This window comes from Myotis myotis, unplaced genomic scaffold (assembly GCF_014108235.1).
Source record: "Myotis myotis isolate mMyoMyo1 unplaced genomic scaffold, mMyoMyo1.p scaffold_m19_p_2, whole genome shotgun sequence".
NCBI lineage: Eukaryota > Metazoa > Chordata > Mammalia > Chiroptera > Vespertilionidae > Myotis > Myotis myotis.
Window position 1 is genome coordinate 76,593,023 of NW_023416324.1, and position 21,811 is coordinate 76,614,833.

The following is a 21,811-nucleotide window of genomic DNA, read 5'->3' on the forward strand; positions in this document are numbered from 1 at the left end:
ATAAGTAAAACTGTCGTTATATGCAGATGACATGATACTACAGGGTGGGACAAAAGGTTTACAGATGTTTGTATGGAAAGTCATACAATAATTCTCCCTGGCTGGTGGGCTCAGTAGTTAGAGTGTCAGCCCTTGCACTGAAGGGTCATGGGATTGATTCCTGGTCAAGGGCACCCGCCTGGATTGCAGGTTTGCTCCCCTTCCTGGTCAGGGTGTGTATAGGAGGCAACAAATCAATGTGTCACTCTCACACTGATGTTTCTCTCTCCCTCTCCCACCTCCCTCTTTTTCCCCCACTCTCTCTGGAAAGCAATGGAAAAAAGGAGAAAGTAATACAATAATTTCTAAACAATACAAGAATAAACTTTTTGTACTCATAACTGTAAACCTAGGTTTGCCCCATTCTGTATATATAGACAACCCTAAAATTCCACACACACATACACAAAACAAAACTAGAACTGATACAAGAATTTAGTAAAATGGCAGGATATAAAACTAATAATTAGAAATTGGTTGCATTTTTATACACCAATAATGAACTATTAGAAAAATTAAGGAAACCATCCCATTTACTAGTATAAGTGCATAAAAAATACCTAGGAAAACTATAGGACACTGAAGAAGATACAAGTAAATGGAAGGATACATACCATAAGAATTAACAGTCTTACAATGTCCATACCATTTAAAGCAATTGACAGATAGAATGCAAATTCTATCAAACAGCCAATGGCATTCTTTACAGAACTAGAATAAATCTTTTTTCTAAAACTCAAATACTCTTTTATAAATATTTTTGTTGATTTCAGAGAGGCAGGGAGAGGGAGAAAGAGAAACATCAATGATGAGAGAGAATCATGGATCTGCCACCTACTGCACACCCCCCACTGGGGATTGAGCCTGGAATCTGGGCATGTGCCCTGACGGGGAACCGTGACCTCCTGGTTCATAGGTCGACACTCAACCACTGAGTCACACCGGCGGGGCTAGAATAAATAAATCTAAAATTTATATGCAATCACAAAATAAGTTGTTCCCTTAACAATTTCTAAAGGAAGCTTATAGAAGCTGCCTGTGTCATGAACCTTTCCCCAGTCTTTAAAAGTACATCACTTCAACCCCTGATTCCATCCTCACATCTCCTGTTTCTCACTATGACTTGTCCTGCATACTTCGTACTAGAGGATTACACTGGCCAACCCACTAATCCAGAATGATCTCTCCATTTTAAGATCCTGAACTTGATCCATCTGCAAGTCCCTTATGCCATATAAGGCAATACGTTCACAGATTCCGAGGATTAGTGTGTGGATATCTTTAAAGGGGCATTATCCTACCACAGTATTTGTATAGTGGCTGGTAGAATATAAGAGCAATAATAATAGCAACAATAGGAGTTTGTTGAACATAAAAAACACATTCCTGTTACTCCTGTACTTGTCTTGTTTTCCACTCCCAAGAGAAGAGGCAGCGCCTTTGCCTTTTTGTAGACCCTAGCTTAATGCGTTGGTGCATTCTCAACAGTACAACCTCATTAAAAGAATAAACGAAGGTTCGTTTGCTTCTGTGATAGTCAAAATTCGTTTGCTTCTTGACTATTCTGTAGACATTTTCAGGGAGACATTCCTCTTGCTAAAGGGTCGGGAAGTTCAGGGGATACTCAAGTTACCTGATTCGAATATGCCTGACAGCTGAGGAATGATACATAGATCAACTGTGGGATTTCCCTCCCTTTTTAACATTATTTTCCTTTGCTCTTCAAAAAGCACTGGAGAAAGTATAAGTCTGACTTTTCCGAGCGGATATAGAACAGTTGTACAAATGTAACATGTTTCTAATTTCTTTCTTTTATTGATATGCCCAGTACTTATTGTCTGTATTGTACTCAGTGTGCTGAATACCACACTTATGCAATAAAAGTCCACAAACATCAGAAGCAAAACCTGCTTCTTATACGTTTGGATGAAAGTTATTTTCGGAGTCATGGAGTAAGTTTTCAAAGTTTGGATTCTTCTGGCTCCTAATACACCCGAGAAGAACTCTGTGCCCTTGAGTAGAGCACGTTGGCTCAAGTGTCCGTTGCCTTTGTGTGTGGGGAACATAATAGTATAGAGCTTGCATTTGGTCCTGTGCATTCGTATACTTTGAGTTCTGGCTTTTGTGGGGTTCATTCTCGGAGTCTTATTACATTGACAAGACATCGTACGCAGGCCTATACACAGATGGGCTGCTTGCTTTGCTCTGCCTGGTTCTGTAGTTTCAGTCCATCCCTGTCCCTCTCTCCGCCAAAGGGAGTATCTGTGGGGGGGACCAAGACGAGCCTGAGTTAAAACATGCCCCGTCCTCCGAAAGCAGTGCCTCGTCTTCACCCTGCAGGTGATGCAATCCCGTTCTTGTGACATTTCCTATTCGTGTCCTTGTTTGAAATATAACTTTTGTGTTTTTATTCCTAGGTCCATGTACTTTTATTTACACATCCTCAGTCTCCTGATAATACTGTTCCTGCCAATCAGACCACAAGCTCATATTCAAAGGCAGCCTCAGAACTCTGTTAATAGGAAAAAAACAGACTGATATCCCCAAGGAAAGCTGGATACGGAAAACTGCAAAACATTGGAAGATGAGATAACAAGGTTCCAGGGTTCTTCTGTGACTTGGAGGCGATGTTTACATGCATCTTTTTTTTTTTTTTTAATAAAAGTTCAGGGAGTATTTTATAAAGCCTTTTCGTACCGCTAAATCCGCCACATCCAGTTAACCTGTTTTAATATTTTATAGGACGTTTGAGTGGTGAATGGGCCAGAGTTGCAGCAACAGTCCATCTGGGCTGCTTTCCTGGTATGATTTCCAGCCCTTGACATGTGGACACTGGCACCCAGACATCTGCTCCAGACGTTAGCAGGTGACTGCTGAGACTTGTCATAGGTTCATCAAACCAGAACATACCACATAGAGTTGTTCCTGGGGAAGCCCCAAATCCTTCGACTTGGGACATGACTGTTTCGAACACAATAACTGAACTCAGAGACCACGGAGGCGCAGGGTCGGGAGGCTGCTTTTCAGGTACCGAAAACTGTACGAGCCAGGAGGGCCAACTGTGAACACTTGAAGGGAACAAAAGCCAGCCTTGCCCTGAAGTAGGCTGCACCTTTCCCCAGGGATGTCTCTCTTCCCTTTTCTCTTCTGAATTGAGCCAAGATTGTCAATCAGAAAGCCGCCTGGACATGCCCACCAGGAGTCTCGGAGGGGCTGCTGTTCCCAGATCTCTTCCCATTTCACAGGCGCCACTGCTTGCCCAGGGACAGCCCTGAGGAATCAGCCCCAAGTTCAAAGCCTCGAAGGCAGAAGAATGTGTTCTAAAGAAATAGTGGCTTAAAGGAGTGATTTAAAGTTACATAGAAGTTTGGTAAGAAGCTGATGTTTGGCTCTTTTCTTCCCTCATTTCATGGAGGTGTTAAAGGTCATGGCCGCCACCAGGGGCTGACTGTCCTGTTTCCTTTCAGGGCTGATTCGATCTGACTTTGTATTCGTTGAACTTTCCTATAGGAAAGCAAACACGGAGGCAGTTTTCTGTCTTTGATATGAATGTGCTGTGGCTCCTTCTGGGGATTTCTGTTGGGTAATATTCTACCTGGAGAAAGAAACAGGGTATTAAATGTTGTGGAAAATAATAATGATGATAATGAATTATATGCTACAATGCTGTGCCCTCAATCAAGTGCCTTGGGAGGAGAGAATTTGTTCAAATCAGATGGCTAAAAATTAGTTTGTGACTGAATAAAGACTGTTATATAAAGGAAATATTTCTGAAGAGAGAATTGCTTTTTGTTTATATCAGCCGAGACTTGATATTCTGAAGTGTGTGTGTGTTTTAACACATGTGCACAGCCAACGTAAGGTTTTGTAAATCAGAAAGCCACCTGGACACATCGGCACTTGGGTGGTTTTGGGTTTTGGTGTGATTTCCGCTCTTCGTTTGCCAACGTTGCAGGCCATGGGCGCCCGATTTACAGGTGAGGAAGCAGAATCAGGGAGGTGTTTGCTGGCTGCCTCCAGGGTCACAGAGTTAGTGGTAGAGCTGAGTAGAGCCCACAGCCGTCTTAGGGCAGAGAAGTGTGAAGCAACGTGCTTGTCCCTGAAGAGCTTCTACAGCCCTGGTGCTGGGGGAGAGGACCGGAACCTGAACTCTAGCTCCTGTGTGAAACAGCGGTAGTTAAGAAGTAGCACATTTGGGCCAGAGTATGAGGCTCACTCCAATTTTACCAGGAAATGTTGGGGTGACCCTACTTTGCTGTCTCAGGAGGAATATTAGAGAGTGGGGAAGGGGTGGTGGTATAGGTGCCCAAGATCTGTCAGGGTCTCTCTCCAACAGGAATATTTTAGGTGTAAGACCAAAAATACATCGCTTGCACACCAGCAAACATAGCATCTGTCCCCACTGGCATGAAGTGTATGGAATAATCCGTATCACAGTGCAGTGTATGAACTCGCAGTATGATTTATGACCAGGTTTCACTGAATTTAAGCATCGTCAGTTCTGAGAGAACTTGGGTAGTGAGAAAAGAGGTGACCACTGGAGTGACCAGTCTTCCTGCTTTGCCAGGGACTCTGCTGGCCCCTCAGTCCTGGGGAGACTGGGACTTTGGTTCCCCTGGTGACCACCCAGAGTCAGATATTCTTTACGGAATGGAGTGGAAGCCAGGCCTTTGGAATCTGGGCTTCTCGAAGCTGCATGTCAGACTGACTCCCGGGCCTGACACCTGGCACGCTTTTCTCACTGTGAGAGGCTTTATTCAGTCCTAAAGGGACAACGTGCAGAAAGTGATTAGCACCTTCCCCGCAACTGAGAACATTTACCCATAGAAAATCATGTTCATTTAGAGTCAAAGTTTGATAAGTAAGTGAATGCAGATAGAAGGTTGGGGCTGTTTTTATTGCCTTAGAGATCCAAGCTGTCCTACACATAATAATCATTTAATACATATGCATTTATTAACCCGATGAGATTTTGGTTTGAAAGAAATACATTTCTAGTTCTGTTTTTGAAAAAGCTAGTTTTACAATATTTTATTTTAGTGGTTTTTGTTCTTGGTTTTTTTTGTTTGTTTGTTTGTGGTGTTTTTTGTTTGTTTTTCTGCTTAAGGTAACCATAGGGCACAGAAACATTATTTGGTAGATGTGAAAAGCAATAAATAATTCAGTCTGAGATTCTGGTTAAGTGAGGACAAGGCAGAAACTGGGAGGTGGAGGAGGAGCTGGGAGGGGGGTGTCCGGGATGGGGGCTGTGCCCCCCAGTGCTGTGCCCGCTCCGGGGTGAGCAGCGGCCTTCCCCGGCAGCCCTCCTCCTCCCTGGCGCGCCTTGGGACCACAGAGGACCATTTTAAAAAATGGATTGATGCCAGCCCTTTGAGGCATCACATCTTATTTCCCTTCTTCTCTCTACCCTTGGCGTAGTGCTTGGCTGTGATGAAGATTCAGTGCCTGTTCGCCGATGAATGATGGGGTTGAATGAATTAACTGAATGCGTCATTGCACTTGACAGTTTTGCTGGAGTCATTTTTGCACTGGGAATCTTTTCTGCTTTTCAGAATTAGTTTTTGAAAGAAAGGCTTGTGTTTTTTAGGGAATTGTGAAAGCACATTATGTGAAATAACCACTCAGACAGTCAGTTTACATATTCGGAACTGCCCTGGTCCTGGTCCGTGCCATTAATTAATGCATTCACTTATCTATCAAATGTTGCCATGGCTGGCATGGGGCTGGCACTCTGTTAGACGGTGCAGGTAAAAGATGCAAAGGCTCATTCTGTGCCATCGAAGTGCTCACAGTGAGATCGGAAAGACACGATCCAGTGCGTGTGCCGTAGGGATGCCCGGAGCGCCCTAGCATCAGGCTCAGTGGCTGATGGGCATATCCTTGCTTTCCTGTAAGGTCACTGCTGTCTCATGGTGTCTGCAGGTTACCCAGGAGAGCAACAGGCTGCTCCTCAGCCTCGTGCCTGGGACTCATGCCCAGTACTTTTAGAGTCAAGCCTGCCCTTGTCCTGAAATTGGATGCTGGCCTGGCAACACATCAGGATCAGCGAACGCAGTTGCTGTCAAACGGCCTGACTTTCCTAAAACCCCTCAAAGGCCCGTCCACAAACCCCAAACAAGCAGGGCCGACCTCAGGGTGGCCTGTGCCTCTTGCTAAGTGGCCCCAAGCCAGTGCCAGTGGCAGCCAGTCTCAATTAGCACTGTAAAGTGCATCACGTAGCCCCAGCTGTGGGCAGTATTGGCTTGGAAGGTGGCTTCCATTAAGTGGCCACAAGCCTGGCACATGTGGCGGTTGGCGGCAGCTGGCCTCCGTTCTCAGCATGGCTCCTCTCATGCCTCCAAGCTCAGCACACGCGGCAACCCACCTGAAATCACTTTGTAGCTCCAACCAGGTGGCCCCCAGCCGGGCACACATGGCGGCCAGCATTGGCTTGCACCAGAGTCCCTTTCAGGAGGCTGCAGAATCAACACACCTGGTAGCCTGCTTCATACCACGCCAGAGAGCCATCCAACCAGCTCCACAAAGGACACACCTGAGGAGCAGGCTCCTCTGGCATCAGAGTTCCACTAAAGTGACTCCTACACTGTGGGGTCAGAGTCCACACAACAGCTTATTCGAGAGGCCAGCCTTCACAGCCAGCCAGCCAGCCTAAGGATCAGTCCCACCCACTGACATGCCCATGGCAATCGAGGCTTAGCTACAACAGGAAGGCACGCACAACCCACACAAGGGACACTCCTGGAGCACCCAGCTCAGGGGACCAGGGAGATGGAGTGAGTGACATAAAGTCATTCTGCCAAGACACATAAAAACAAGCATAGGGAGTTGGCCAAAATGAGGAGACAAAACATTTGATAAAATCCAACATCCATTTATGATAAAAACTCTCAACAAAGTGGGGATAGAAGGAACATACCTCAATATAATGAAGGCCATATATGACAAACTTACAGCTAACATCATATTCAATGGTGAAGAGATGAAAGCTTTTACTTTCAGATCAGGAACAAGAAAAGAATGCTCTGATCAGACTGTCAAATCTCAGAGGGAAGGTAGGGGAGGGTGAGGGTATGGGGGAGAGATCAACCAAAGGACTTGTATACATACATATAAGCCTAACCAATGGACACAGACAACAGGGGGGTGAGGGCATGAGTGGGAGGGTCAGAGATATAATGGGAGCATAAGGACACATATGTAATACCTTAATCAATAAAGAAATTTTTTTAAAAAAGGATGCTCATTTTCACCACTTTTATTTAACATAGTACGGGAAGTCCTAGCCACGGCAATCATAAAGGCGTGGGTGGTCGTGGGCTTGTTGGCATAAACCTTAGACTTCAAAAAACCCTAAAGAAAAAAGTCCAACGGTGTTAAATAACATGAAGGAGGAAATTGAGCATTGTATCAATGAAATTCAGCCACATTTATGCAAAACAGTCATGGAAAATTTCAACCTAAGAGTGCGTATGTGCCAGCAAAGCCGTGGAGGCCATTTACCCGATATGCTATTCCATACATAACCCTATACTATATACTTTATGAATCAATAAAAAATTTACAATTTTTAATTATAAACCTGTGTTTTCTATCAAAATTACTTCTTGCGTGAATTTTGGGACACCCTTTAGAAAAAGAAATAAAAGCCATCTGGATTGGAAAGGAAGAAATAAAACTGTTATCATTTGCAGATGACATGATACTATCTATAGAGAACCCTAAAGATTCCACCAACTATTTGAACTAATAAATGAATTCAGTAAAATAGAATACAAATATTTGAAATTGGTTGCATTTTACACATCAACTAGAGGCCCAATGCACAAAATTTGTGCAAGAGTAGGCCTTCCTTCCCCTGGCTGCTGGCACCAGCTTTCCTCTGGCACCGGGACCTGGGCTTGCTTCCCTCCAGCCACCCGTCAGCATCTAGGGCCCAGGCTGGCTTCCCTCCAGCCACCCGCAGGCACCCAGAACTCGAACTGGCTTCCCTCTGGCCACCGACTGGCACCCGGGACCCAGGCTGGCTTCCCTCTGACCCCAGCTTTGACTGGAAGGACATTGGTCTAATTAGCATATTACCCTTTTATTATTATAGATAACAACTGTCAGAGAATTTAAGAAACAATCCCATGTACAATTACAGAAAAAAAAAAATGCCTAGGAATAAATGTAACCAAGGAATTAAAAGACCTGTACTCAGAAAACTATAAAACATTGAAGAAAGAAAATGAAGAATATACAAATAAATGGAAGGATATACTGTGCTCATTAATAAGAAGAATTAATATCATTAAAATGTATGTAATATTTAAAGTAATCTACAGATTCAATTCAATCCCTATTAAGATTCCGATGGCATTTTTCACGGATCTAGAACAAATGATCCTAAAATTTATATGAAGCCACAAATGACCCTGAATACTCAAAGCAATCTTGAGAAAGAACAAAGTTGGAGGTATCATACTACCTGATATCAAACTACATTACAAGGCTGTACTGACATAAAACAGACATAAGATGCTCAACATCTAATCATAAGGGAAATGCAAATTAAAACCATGAGATATCACTTCACACCTGTTATAACGAATAGCTATCATCAATAAGTCAACAAATAACAAATATTGGTGAAGATGTAGAGAAAAGGGAACCCTGATACACTACTGATGGGATTGTAAATTGGTGCAGCCACTGTGAAAACCAGTATGGCGTTATCTCAAAAATTAAAAATAGAACTTCAATATAACCCAGCAATTCCACTTCTGGATATTTATCTGAAAAAAATCTAAAAACAGTAATTCAAAATGATATGTGTACCCCTTTGTTCATTGCAGCACTGTTTACATTTGACAAGATATGGTAGCAACATAAGTGTCCACTGATGAATGGATAAAGAAGATGTGGTACAAGTACATAATGCAATATTACTCAGCAATATAACAGAATAAAATCTTGCCATTCACGACATGGATGGACCTAGAGGTATCATGCTAAGTGAAATAAGTCAGCCAAAGATGGATACCATATGATTTCACATATATATGAAATCTAAAAACAAAAGAAATGAACTAAAATAGAAACAGATTCATAAAGAGAAGAAACTGTTGGTTGCCAGATGGGAAGGGCTTTGGGGGACTGAGTGAAAAAGGTGAAAGGATTAAGGAGTACAAATTATCCCCCTAAAAAAGTCACGGGCTGTAAAGTATAACATAGAAAACAAAGTCAATAATCTATACTAAAGAAGGGTAATATGCTAATTAGATCAGATAGAACGGATGTCTTCCAGACGTCCTTCTGGACAAAGCCACGGTGGTGGGGGCTGAGGCAGAGGCAGTCAGGGGCAATCAGGCTGGCAGGGAAGAGCAGTCAGGGGTGATCAGGCCAACAGGGGAGAGCAGTTAGGGGTGATCAGGCCAGCAGGCAGGTGAGTGGTTAGGAGCCAGCAGTCCCAGATTGTGAGAGGGATGGATATCACTGTGAGATTGGGCCTAAACCGGCAGTTGGACATCCCCAGAGGGGTCCCAGATTGGAAAGGGTGCAGGCCAGGCTGAGGCACCCCCGCCCCCCATGCACGAATTTCATGCACTGGGCCTCTAATACTGTAATAATTATATGTATGGTGCCAGAAGGGGTGACTTATTGGGGTGAACACTTTGTAAGTTATACAAATGTCTAGTCACTATATTGTATACCTGATACTAATAAAATACTATATGTCAACTGTAATTAAAATTTTTTTAAAAAAATTAAGGAATAGGAAGGTGTAGAACTGTTGGACATTAGGGAATCTTCCTCTCTTACTACCGTGACTACTGACACTTTTAACCTTAAAGCAGGATGCACTTGGATCCAGTTTGGTGTTGCTGGGAGGAGAGACAGAGAAGGCAGTAAACACTACAGGCTGGGGTAAGATATGTTCTGTAGTAATCTAATCCTCCAGTGAGACCTCCCCCCCCCCGGCTCCTGCCCCCAAATACTGGCCAAAATGCTGGTTGAGGATGGTGCTATGTTTTTTTATTTGAATTTCTAAGTGCAGCGACATCTTACAGATGCCTTACCAGATATTTGGTTAGACACAGACCCCAGGTCCCACTCCTGACTCAGTTGATATGCTGAGGAATCCATATATTTAACTCATTCCCATATGATTCTGATGTGCAGCCAGGTTTGCGAACTACTGGCTTAGTCTCATTTATTTTACATCTGAGAAACTGAGGTCCGGAAGTTTAAGGACTCGCCCCAAGCATCACAAAGCTCTTCTGTGGCAGGGTTGAGGGTAGAAGTGAATCCTCCTGACCCAGCAGAGTGTAATTCTCACAGAGGCACAAGCCTCTTCCCTTCTCACAGACAGCCAGCAGAGAGCATCACGTAAGGACAAGTGGGACACAAAGGAACCATCTAAATCTTCGATAGCATTTTCTCAGAGGACCACCCTCTCTGAGGCCTGAGGTGGAGAGTCCAAGTGAGCGTTTGGTTATGTTTCAGCAGACTGGACGACTGTGTGCCCTGGGCACCAGCTGGCCTCCTCGTACATTGTGTCAGCGTGTAGGCCCCCCTCACAGTATTTCCAGAACTGCTGAGCTGACCAGCGGAGGCAGATGCGCAGCACTTTTCTGGACAGGGCAGCACTTTTCTCTGTGCTTTTCTGGATCCACACCACCCTGAGGATCAAATGGCCCCTTTTGTTTTCAAAGAAAGTTCATACAGAATAAGCACATTTGACATTAAAATATACACAGTCGATGGGGTTGCCAGCTACAATGGTCCATTCATTCCGGGCCTTTCTGTCTATTATCTTGCGTCTCACAGGCAGAACGGTCTGTCAGCACGGCCAGCTGCAGCCCCGCATTGCAACTGTCTCTGTGTACTGGCCTGGAAAAGCCCCAGGCTGGGCCGAGCTTTCTCCTGGTCCCCAGTCCCTTCTCCCTCCAGTCCTTCTTCCTGGACAGCCCATCGGGCCAGTTCTCTTCATAAAATCTTCTGTTGGCTCCTGTGTCTACAGTATAAATCCACCTCCTTTCCTTCCAACCCTAACAAGCCTGTTCCTGCCTTTCCCCCCGACCCCCGCAGTGTGGCTGCCCTACTCAGGGGCAGCTTGGGGTCATTTGCCACTCTGTGCCTTTGTAGTTTTAATGGCCACTGTCTGAAAAACCTACCTTTTTTGAGCAAGTACTTCCCAAAGCAGAAAAGACAGGCCTGTCTGGCAGAGAAAATATAGTGTACAAGATGCTGTTTTCACCTCTGGATTCTGCTCACAGGTCCCCAACACCTTGTGTCCTGAGTGACTTGATTTTATTTCTCTCTCTCCAATCAGACCATCTATCTGATAATTGTAGGTTGTGTTTATATCTTCATACCTAGTGAGGCCCTGACTCAGAGGTACTAGAGTCACCATGGGTTGAAGAAATGAGTGAATGAATTCCAGTCACTCTGGCAGGATTATTTCTCTGAGGTGAGGGAGAGGGGGCATCTTGGAAAGGCAGGTTGGATTTGGGGTTCTGGCCCTTGCATTTAAAGACCAGCCCTATAAATGGTCCTAGTAATGACCAAAGGCCCCACACTTCCTTATCTTTTAGCATCCAGGCTTCTTCTTGAACGTGGAGCTCAATCTAGCTCTGCTGGCCCATGGGGTTCGCGTGCGGTTTGATCAGCATGATGGAGCTAAATCCTGGTGGTACGCACTCACTGGCCGCCATGTTGCTGGGACCTTAATCTATTACAACTTTGGGTCACTAATGGTTCTTTAACAGAACCATTAGTGACCCAAAGTTGTAATAGATTAAGGTCCCATCAGACTTGGCATTGCCAGACTACTGTATTTGTCAGCTAATGAATGTAAAAGATGTACAGAGAAGAGCCATTCTCCCTCTGAGGTCTGTCCTCACTCTCCTCGCTCCCGTCCCTGGAGGCAGCCACCATTATCTTCTTTGTATACAGCCTTTCAGAGAAAGTCTGTCCCCTGCACCCGGCTTTTTGGAAATATCATAAGCATTTCTCCATATTATTCCATAAACTTCCTAAAAGTTGTTTTTAATGGCTGCATAACTGTCTGTGAATGAATGTGCCATTGTTTTGAAAAACATCCCCCTCATTGTTGGACATTGGCTGTTGCTTCATTAAAAAATACCTTCTAGAAAACTAAAAAAATTAATGAGAATATGGCATTTACAATCCCCGTATCTATTAACATTTTATCATAGCTCTAATTTTTGTTTTGTAGTTTAAAACATTTTTGTAGTTATTCTTTTTATAGGTACTTATTTTCGCAACATTCTAATGCTTCCTACAGAGTTCAGAACCTTATTTCTTACTTAACTTCACAGTGGGAGCATGTCCTCACTGGCATGAGATCTTCCATCCCTTTCTTCTCTGCTCCAGTGAGTGCATCACGGAATGAAAACCAGTGAGCCCTTAATGGGGGTTGGTATGAACACGGTCTAGTAATTTATTTAACTTTCTTAAAGGTACATCAATTGCTAGCGCTAGCTCCTTACATTATCATCAGTAAGAAATTGCGTTGGCATACCTCACAATGCATCAGGACATGGAGGCTGATGTCTGCTTCTCCGAGCCATTAACCCGCCACCTGCTAAGTTGACTCGGCGAGTAGGACGTATTTATATAGGATATATGCACCTTTAAAGCAACACAGCTCTTTTGGTCTACAAAGCTGAGTGATCTGAAAACATACCAAGCAGCTTCTTTTCATAACAGAATGAGTGCACTGTCTTCTCGCCAGAACTGAATTGCCATTGATGAAGATTATTTACCCCAACGTCAATAAAAATAATAATAATGAGGAGAAAGAATCTCAGTAGAGAGCACTAATAAAGCACCTAAGACCTTAAAGTTTTCTGGGGCCTTTACAAATCTGCCACAGACAAGCATATTTTCCATTAGTAGAACCCATATGAATAAAATATTTAAATTAAAATAATTTAAGGTTTGTCAATGTTAGATAAAGCAGAAGCTGAAATACTGAGCCTGGCTAACCATATTTTGGTGTTTGTCAAACTTGCAAAAGCTTGAAAAAATCATTTGCAAACTGGATTCTAATTATGCATGAAAAAAACAAAAGCAAAACCAGAAAAAACAATAAGCAGAGGAGCACTCTGAACTGCGTTATGTGTTGGTGAGGTGCCGTTAAAGCCCCATGCATAGGTATTAAACACACATACAGCACACATAAACTCACCACCGCCACTTGAACTTCAGTCCTGGGGAGGGAAGGCGTGGGAAACAGTTCAAGAAGAAAGCACAAGGCACACCCCAGTGCTGCCTTTTAGATGCTGGATCACTGTTTCCTGTGCCGCTGAAGCAGCGAGAGAGGTAGAATCACAAAAGGGTGCTGAGAGGAGCTTTGCAACTGAGCAGGTTAAGGGCTTAGTGCAAGGTCTCTAGCCCTGTCTCTGTTTTTACTGAGCAGCCTGGGAACCCCTCGCCTGGGTACTTTTAATGTGTTATGTTTTCCAGAATTAAAGCATTAGGTTTCATGCCTTGTTTAAAGTCTGTGTCTTGCAGCATCTCTTGAAGTAGATTTAAGAGGAAACAAGGCAGCAGCCATAAGACAGTAGAAATAAGCAAGCCTCTTTCAATTATAAGTGATAAAATCATATCTCAGTCCAGAGATCTAAAATTTTTAATTTGAATGGGGATGGTTTTTCTGAAGTGGTGTGAGGTAGTGACATCTTGTGGACATTTATGGTAACTGCAGGCAACTCACATTGTACTGTAAAGCCAACCATTCATTCGTTCTTCTAACCTTCCTTCCTTGTTTGTTTGCTCACTCATTCAGTCACCCATCCATCCACCCACACTCCGAATACCTTGAAATTGACACTTTAATTTATCTGGTGTTCCTGTAAACACTAAATGATGGTCTGTTAAAATAAAGGTCAGATTTTAGTGACTGTGTTCCTTTAGGGCCAAATACTGCCCGGTCCTCTTCCTACCTTGGAAGAAACAAAAACAGGAGGGGAGGGGGGTATGGACTCCAAATAGCATAGATGTTAGAGACAAAATAGCTTTATTTAAGGCACATATCTGCTTCTTACTTGCTGCATGACCATGGAGAAAGTGAACCAACTCTTTGAGTACAGTTTTCCTCTTAGTTGGAATAATAGCAATACTGTCAGAATTGTGGAGGTTAAAAATGAGTTAAAGCATAATCTGAGTTTATTAAGCTGGTAGATTTCTGAAATGATCATACAGATAATCCATTGTGGTATGAGGCATCTAAGCTCTTTAGGTATCAACTTTCTCACCTGTAAAAGGTGTATATAAAACAAGCTGACCGGCAAGGTTGCTTCTGCTTCTAACATTTTATAATTTGATAATCTTCATCACACTCTTAGGAGTCTCTTTATTTCTAGTAGTGAGCTCCTAGCCAGCGATTGTGCCAGCGTAAGCTAACTTATTTTTTGGTGGGTAACTATTTTGTCTTCTGAGTAATTTCTAAAGGAAAATACTGGAATTTTATATGTTATCTTTTATCATTGACATTTCAGTTTTATGGCTGGGGTAGTTAGGCAAGTTCTGAATTTATAAAGAAATAGGTAAACATCTCTGCCAATATTTAAAGTTCCCCTGTGTGTCCAACAGGCACAGTACATACGTCATGGACGTCGCCCTCTTCTGGCCTAAAATTGTAGGGCAAGCAACACAGTAAGTCTTTCTAGGTCTCCCTTCCTAGCTCATTTGCTTCTCAACAAAATAATGCGCTTGGCTAACCAATTCACAAATTGAGCTCATGCCTCACTGTCATAGAAAAAAAAATTAGAATACAACATATCTTTCAGGCAAGTTTGTTCTTTCCTTTCTCCCTTCCTCTGTTTCTTTCTTGTGATTAGTTTTCTAAACATTACAAGAATAGTTGCAGTCCCTCTGAAAAGAGGTGATGTTCTATTTCACCCCACTTTTTCTTTGTAATTCTCAGTTCATAAAGCTCATTCCCAGTCCCTCCTTTGCCTCCCAGATTAACAAGGCAAGGCTAGTGGCACCAGACATTACTGTCCATGTCTACGTTAGAAACCTGAGGCCTGAAGAAGCAGAGTAACTCTCCTTTGGACACACACTCTGTGAGTGATGGCAACACCGTCAGAACCTTGGGCAGCTCCCTTGGGCTTAGGTCTGGTTTTGCCAAACTGTGTAAGTTCATTTCAAGAATTATATCAAAAACTCTTGTTGCTATTAGTTTGAATAAATTGTAGTTAGAATTCGGTTTTAAGCCTTGTTAATCTCCGAATGAGGAATGATCCATTTAGAAAGACAGAAAGGCCAGCAGATGGTCTTGGGTTGTATCTTCCGAGAAGCAGACCCTGAGGTGGGGATTTCATGTTAAGCAGTTTGTTTGGGAAGTGATACTGAGAAGGATTTAGAATGGAGAAGTGAGACAGGGAAGCGATGGAACCTGATACAGGGTATATTCATCAGTAGATTACCTCTGTGGGAAACTGGGGCTCAGTAGGCAGAAGACCTTTGGGAGACAGAGTAGAGCACATCCCAGAGTCGTCCCACCCAAGAGAAGAGGAGGCTGGACCAACTCTAATTTGTCACTGAGATAATCCCAAGCACCATGGTGTCCTGCAAGCAGGCCCAGCGTGCTCAGCTGCAGGCAGAACAGCAATGAGAAGCTGCTGTGTGCACAGGGAAGGCCAGTGCTGAGGGTATGTGGGCAGATACACCTGCTCTTCTGCCGGAAGCCAGTCCATCCTTGCTGCTTGACACAGTCGCTGCAGGGAAGAAACATCTGCACAGGATATGTTTCAAGGAACCTGGTGTATATAGCATACTGTTCTTAATATGTTTGCTCCCCTTCTTGGCACTATGTGTTTTAACCAAGGTCACCTTTCCGAGAAAGGTTGTTTCCCCAGGTAGGGATTTTCCCCTGAAGTTAGGAAGGGAATAAAACCCCTTAACTAAGTGCCAGGCAGGTAGTTAATCACTTTAACTACGAACAATCATGCTTAAGCTACACAATCTTTACTCCCTGGAATGGAGATAAGAAACGCCCTAACCTTTGGAATAGAAATTGATAGGATTAAAATCAACTGGTATAAATACAGATGTAACAAGACAATAAAGAAACAGAACCTGGCTGGAGAACCTAGCGAGAGAACATGGCAAGAGAACCTGGGCAGAACCTGGCTGGAGATCCTGGATAGAACCAGGCGAGAGAACCCAACTAAGCTGATGAACTGAATGCTGCCTCCATGTCATTCCTTCTTTGCTGACTCCGTCCACACCTTTGGGAACCCCTGGACCTGTTGGGGCTGGACCCCAACACTCTTCCTCTGTCTATTATGATGGCGAGTCACCGGTCTAATACAATGCAATATCCTGAGGGGGAGGCAAAATAAAGGTAAAGATCTTCAAAACAGATGTAAATATAGGGTGTATGCTTATGACAATAGGCTAATTGAAAATACATTCACACTTGAAACAATAACAGTATAAGACAGCTTATTATCAAGAGCAAAATGAGTAAAATGGGTATCAAATGCTGTAAGGGTCCAGAGAGGGGACAACTGGAGAGCCTTGCTAAGGAAGCACTCCAAGGGCTGATGGGATTTGAGAGGGAGAGTGAGGACTGAAGGTGGGATTGAATTAAAGGTGTATATGTGTATGCACAAAATTTTCATCTTTCCTCTAGAAAACAGGAAGCTGAAAGTCCCTCCCCCTAATATCATATATTACATGCATATAGCTTAAAATAAGAGAAATAGTGTAGAGGCTTATATACATGTAAATAAAAGTAGATCTAACATTATTTTTAAAGTAATTTTTAAAGTAAAGCTTATGCACATAGAGCTACAAAGGTATTGTTACTTTTATTACTGTTATTAATAAAATAGATTGGTGAGGTGCAGTTAAAGCCCTCTTTAAAGTTTGTAGTCTTAAATTTATATATTTGTGTAGGACAAGATCTGAAAATAAACAAGTTAAGCATCCATTTCAAGAATTTAGAATAAGAAAAGCTAATTAAATTTCCTAAAAACAGAAAGAAGGAATTAATGAAGGTAACAGAGAAAATTAATGAATTAGAACACAATCAAGAAAGTGATCAATGAAACTAAAAGTTGGTTCTAAGAAAGGACTAATAAAATTCAAGAACTCCAGGATATTCTGATTAAAATAAAACAGGTAGAAAACACAAATAACTAATACCAGGAATAGAAAGGAGACATCACTATAGAGCCTGCTGCAAACATTTTAAAAGATTATAAGTATACTAGAGGCCCGGTGCATGAAATTTGTGCAGGGGGTGGGGGGTGTATCTATCCTCCTGGCCTGCACCCTCTTCAATCTGGTGCCAGCAGTCAGACATCCCTCTCGCAATCCAGAACCACTGGCTCCTAACCACTCACCTGCCTGCCTGCCTAATGCCCCCAACTGCCCTCCCCTGATGGCCTGGTTGCCCCCAACTGCCCTCCCCTGCCGGCATGATCACCCCTAACCCCCTGCCAGCCTGATCTCACCCCTAAGTGCTCTCCCCTGCCAGCCTGATCTCGCCCCTAACTGCCTCTGCCTCGGCCCCCACCACCATGGCTTTGTCTGGAAGGAAGTCAGACATCCGGAAGATGGCCAGTTGACCGGGTCTAATTAGCATATTACCCTTTTATTAGTATAGACTAGAGGCCCGGTGCACAAAAATTTGTGCACTCGAGGGGAAGGGGGGATCCCTCAGCCCGGCCTGTGCCCTCTCGCAGTCTGGGACCCCTTGGGAGATAACGACCTGCTGGCTTAGGCCTGCTCCCGGGTGGCAGAGGGCAGGCCCAATCCCTAGGTACAGCCCCTGGTCGGGCTCAGAGCAGGGCTGATTGGGGAGTTGGGGCGCCGCCCCTGTCATGCACAGAGCAGGGCGGATTGGGAGGTTGCGATGCCACCCTCAGTCATGCTTAGGGTAGGGCTGATTGAGGGGTTGGGGCACCGCCCCCTGTCACACTCAAGGCAGGGTCGATGGGGAGGTTGCAGTGCCACCCCCTGTCATGCACAGAGCAGGGCCAATCGGGGTTGGGGCGCTGCCCCCTGTCACTCACAGAGCAGGGCCCATCAGGGGGTTGGGGAGCTCCCCACTGTCACAGAGTAGGGCCGATAGGGGAGTTGTGGCCCCACCCCCTGTCACACACAGAGCTGCAGGGCGATCAGGGGGTTTGGGCGCTGCCCCCTGTCATGCTGATCCCAGTGCTGGGAGGCCTCGTGGCTCCGCTGATCCCGGTGCTGGAAGGCATATTACCCTTTTACTATATAGGATAGAGGCCTGGTGCACGTGTGGGGGCCAGCTGATTTGCCCTGAAGGGTGTCCTGGATCAGGGTGGGGGTCCCCACTGGGGTGCCTGGCCAGTCTGGGTGAGGGGCTGAGGGCTGTTTTCAGGCTGGCAGGTGATGGAAGCTCCCAACCGCTCCTTTTTTTCTTTTTTTTTTTTTTTTATTCTGGGCCAGCTTTAACTCTGAGGCTCCAGCTCTTAGGCCTCCGCTGCTGAAAGCAGGTTTCTCACCTTTGTTTACCTTCTGTATTTGAAACAATGTTGCGATCCTGCTGGCTGAAGCCCGGCGACTAAAGTAGGTTTCTGGGGTTTTGTTTAGCTTCTATATTTGTTACATAGTTGCATAGAGTTGCAGCTCAGAGGCCGGCAAGGCTGGCGGGGAACGTTGGAGTCCTCCGTCACTGAAGCAAGCAAGCCTCATGTTCGCTTCCAGCTGCCTGGCTGCCGGCCGCCATCTTGGCTGGCAGTTAATTTGCATATTGCCCTGATTAACCAATGGGAAGGGTAGCGGTCGTATGCCAATTACCATGTTTCTCTTTTATTAGATAGGATTATGAGAAGCTTTAAATAATTTTTGAGAAGTTAGATGAAATTGACTCATTCCTCAAAAATGTCAGAGGTGACTGACTAAAACTGACACAAAAAGAAATAGAAAAATTAGAATAATATTATAAGTATTAAGTAAATTGAATCTATAATTCAGGCTCAGAAGTCTCACTACTAAATTCTTCCAAACATTTAAGAAAAAAATTAATGCTAACCTTTTACTCTTCAGAGAATAAGAACAACAAAAAAGATACCCTGAATGCCTAAATAATCTTAATTTTAATCTCATAACAAACATTGTAAGAAAAACTATAGTTGAATCTACTAAAAAAACCTAAACAAAATATTAATTCAGTGAATCAAGCAATATGTAAAAAAGATAACACATATTGCTCAGATTGGTTTATTTTGGGAATGCCAACTTGGTCTAGTATTCAAGTACTAATCAGTGTAATTAACATACTTACAAAATACAGAAGAAAAATTATAATGATCATTTTAACAGATGTATAAAAACCAATTGGAAACATTATTTCCTCATGATTTTAAAAAACCTTGGCAATCCCACACAAATAGGATCATAAGATACTGCTATAAAACAATAATATGCCAACAAGTTTGAAATGAATACATGTCTAGAAATATATAACCTAGCAAGACTACATCGTGAGAAAACAGAAATTCTGAACAGACTGGTGACTAGTAAGGAGACTGAATGAGTAATCAAACACCTCCCAACAACAAATGTCTAGGACCAGGCGCTTTCGCAGGTGAATGTTACCAAACAATTAAAGAAGAATCAATACCAATCTTTCAAAAACAATTCCTAAAAACAGAGGAGGATGGAACCCTTCCAACCACATTTATGAGGACAAATTGCCCTGATACCAAAACTAGGAAACTATAAAAGCAAATTAGAGGCAAATATTCCTTATGAATATACATGCAAAAAAATCGCAAAATTTTAGCAAAACAAAAATAAATGAAAAGGATGATACACCATGATCAAGTGGAATTTATTCCAGGGCTGCAAGTATATTACAACATCTGCAAAACAAAACACCACATTAAAAAAAGAAAAATCATATGGTCACAAAGATGCAGGGAAAGCATTTGATAAAATCCAACACTCATTTATGATAAAAAAAAAAAAAAGTTCTCAGCAAAATGGGAATAGAGGAAATGTACCTCAGCATAATAAAGGCCATATATAAAAAACCCACAGCTAGCATCATATTCAATGGTGAAAAGCTAACAGCATTTTCCTTAAGATAAAAAGTAAGACAAGGATGCCCACTTTCACCACTTTATTCAACTTAGTGTTAGAAGTCCTAGGCACAGCAATCAGACAAGAAAAAAAGTCATCTGAATTAGAAAAGAAGAAGAAGAAAAACTGTCATTATTTGTGGGTGACATGATACTATATAGAGAAAACCCTAAAGATTCCCCCCAAAACTATTAGAACTAATAAATGAATTCAGTAAAGTAGCAGAATACAAAATTAATATTCAGAAATCATTTGCATTTTATATACCAATAATAAACTATCAGAAAGAGAAATTAAGAAAACAATCCCATTTCAATTGCATAAAAAAGAATAAAATAGAGAGCCTTTGCGTTGAGGACCATGTTGCTTCTGAACATCCTGCTCACGGGTACACCAGGAATCGGAAAAACCACACTAGGCAAAAACTTGCAGCAAGACGGGGACTGAAATACGTTAATGTGGGTGATTTAGCTCGAGAAGGACAGTCATATGATGGCTATGATGAAGAGTATGACTGCTCTATTTTAGATGAAGATAGAGTAGTTGATGAGTTAGAAAACCAAATGAGTGAAGGTGGAGTTATTATTGATTACCATGGTTGTGATTTCTTCCCTGAACACTGGTTTCATATAGTTTTTTTAAAAAAATATATTTTATTGATTTTTCACAGAGAGGAAGGGAGAGGGATAGAGAGCCAGAAACATCGATCAGCTGCCTCCTGCACACCTCCCACTGGGGATGTGCCCGCAAACAAGGTACATGCCCTTGGCTGGAATTGAACCTGGGACCTTTCAGTCCTCGGGCCGACGCTCTATCCACTGAGCCAAACCGGTTAGGGCTCATATAGTTTTTGACTGAAAACAGATAATAGTGTATTGTACAAACTATATGTGTTTTCCGATGGTCGCGACCCACAGGTTGAGAACCGCTGGGTTATAATGAGAAGAAACTAAAAGATAATGTTCAGTGTGAAAACGTTCAACGTCTTTATGAAGAAGCATTAGCATCCTATGGCGAAGAAATAGTGCATCAGCTGCCCAGAAATAAGCCAGAAAATGTAGAGGATAATATCAATCAGATATTGAAGTGGATTGAGCAATGGATCAAAGACTCTTGACTTACAAGACTGGCCACTATATAATCACTCTTAATATTTCTCTGCCCACATCATATATATTATCCATTTATTAGTAAACCTTTTTTATTAAAATTGTGCTGCAGGACTAGTAGGTGGGTAGTATAAAGCAGCGGTTCTCAATCTGTGGGTCGCGAACAATGAAAATACATCCTGCATATCAGATATTTACATTACGATTCATAACAGTAGCAAAATTACCTTTATGAAGTAGCAACGAAAATAATTTTATGGTTGGGGGTCACCACAACATGAGGAACTGTATTAAAGGGTTGCAGCATTAGGAAGGTTGAGAACCACTGGCAAAGGTTTATATTTGGGTGTGTTTTTTTCCATAAGAAAGTATAATGAATATAACTTTATTAAAGATTGAGAATAAAAACTGTCATTGTTTAATGCTTCAATTGCTAACAAATAAATAAGCCTGACCAAATGTGTGGAAGGATATCATTTAAGTTTATTAAAGAAGAAAATGAACATGATCTCATAAAATAAAATTAAAGTCTAAAGATAAAAAAGAATAAAATCCTAGGAATAAATGTAACTAAGGAGATAAAA

The 21,811-nt window shown here is 42.8% G+C and overlaps 1 protein-coding gene and 1 pseudogene across 4 annotated transcripts in view; both read left to right on the top strand.

The window, feature by feature from the left end:
- Window positions 1-3,814, top strand: part of MBOAT1 (membrane bound O-acyltransferase domain containing 1) — a 113,279-nt gene extending 109,465 nt beyond the window's left edge. For all 4 annotated transcript variants that reach the window (XM_036349746.1, XM_036349743.1, XM_036349744.1 and 1 more), the window contains one exon: window positions 2,457-3,814. In XM_036349746.1, the coding sequence (XP_036205639.1) occupies window positions 2,457-2,577 (121 nt within the window). In that variant the 3' untranslated portion in view covers window positions 2,578-3,814. The remainder of the gene's footprint in view (window positions 1-2,456) is intronic.
- Window positions 3,815-20,478: 16,664 nt separating this feature from the next.
- LOC118675569 lies at window positions 20,479-21,235 on the top strand (annotated as a pseudogene).
- Window positions 21,236-21,811: the final 576 nt, after the last annotated feature.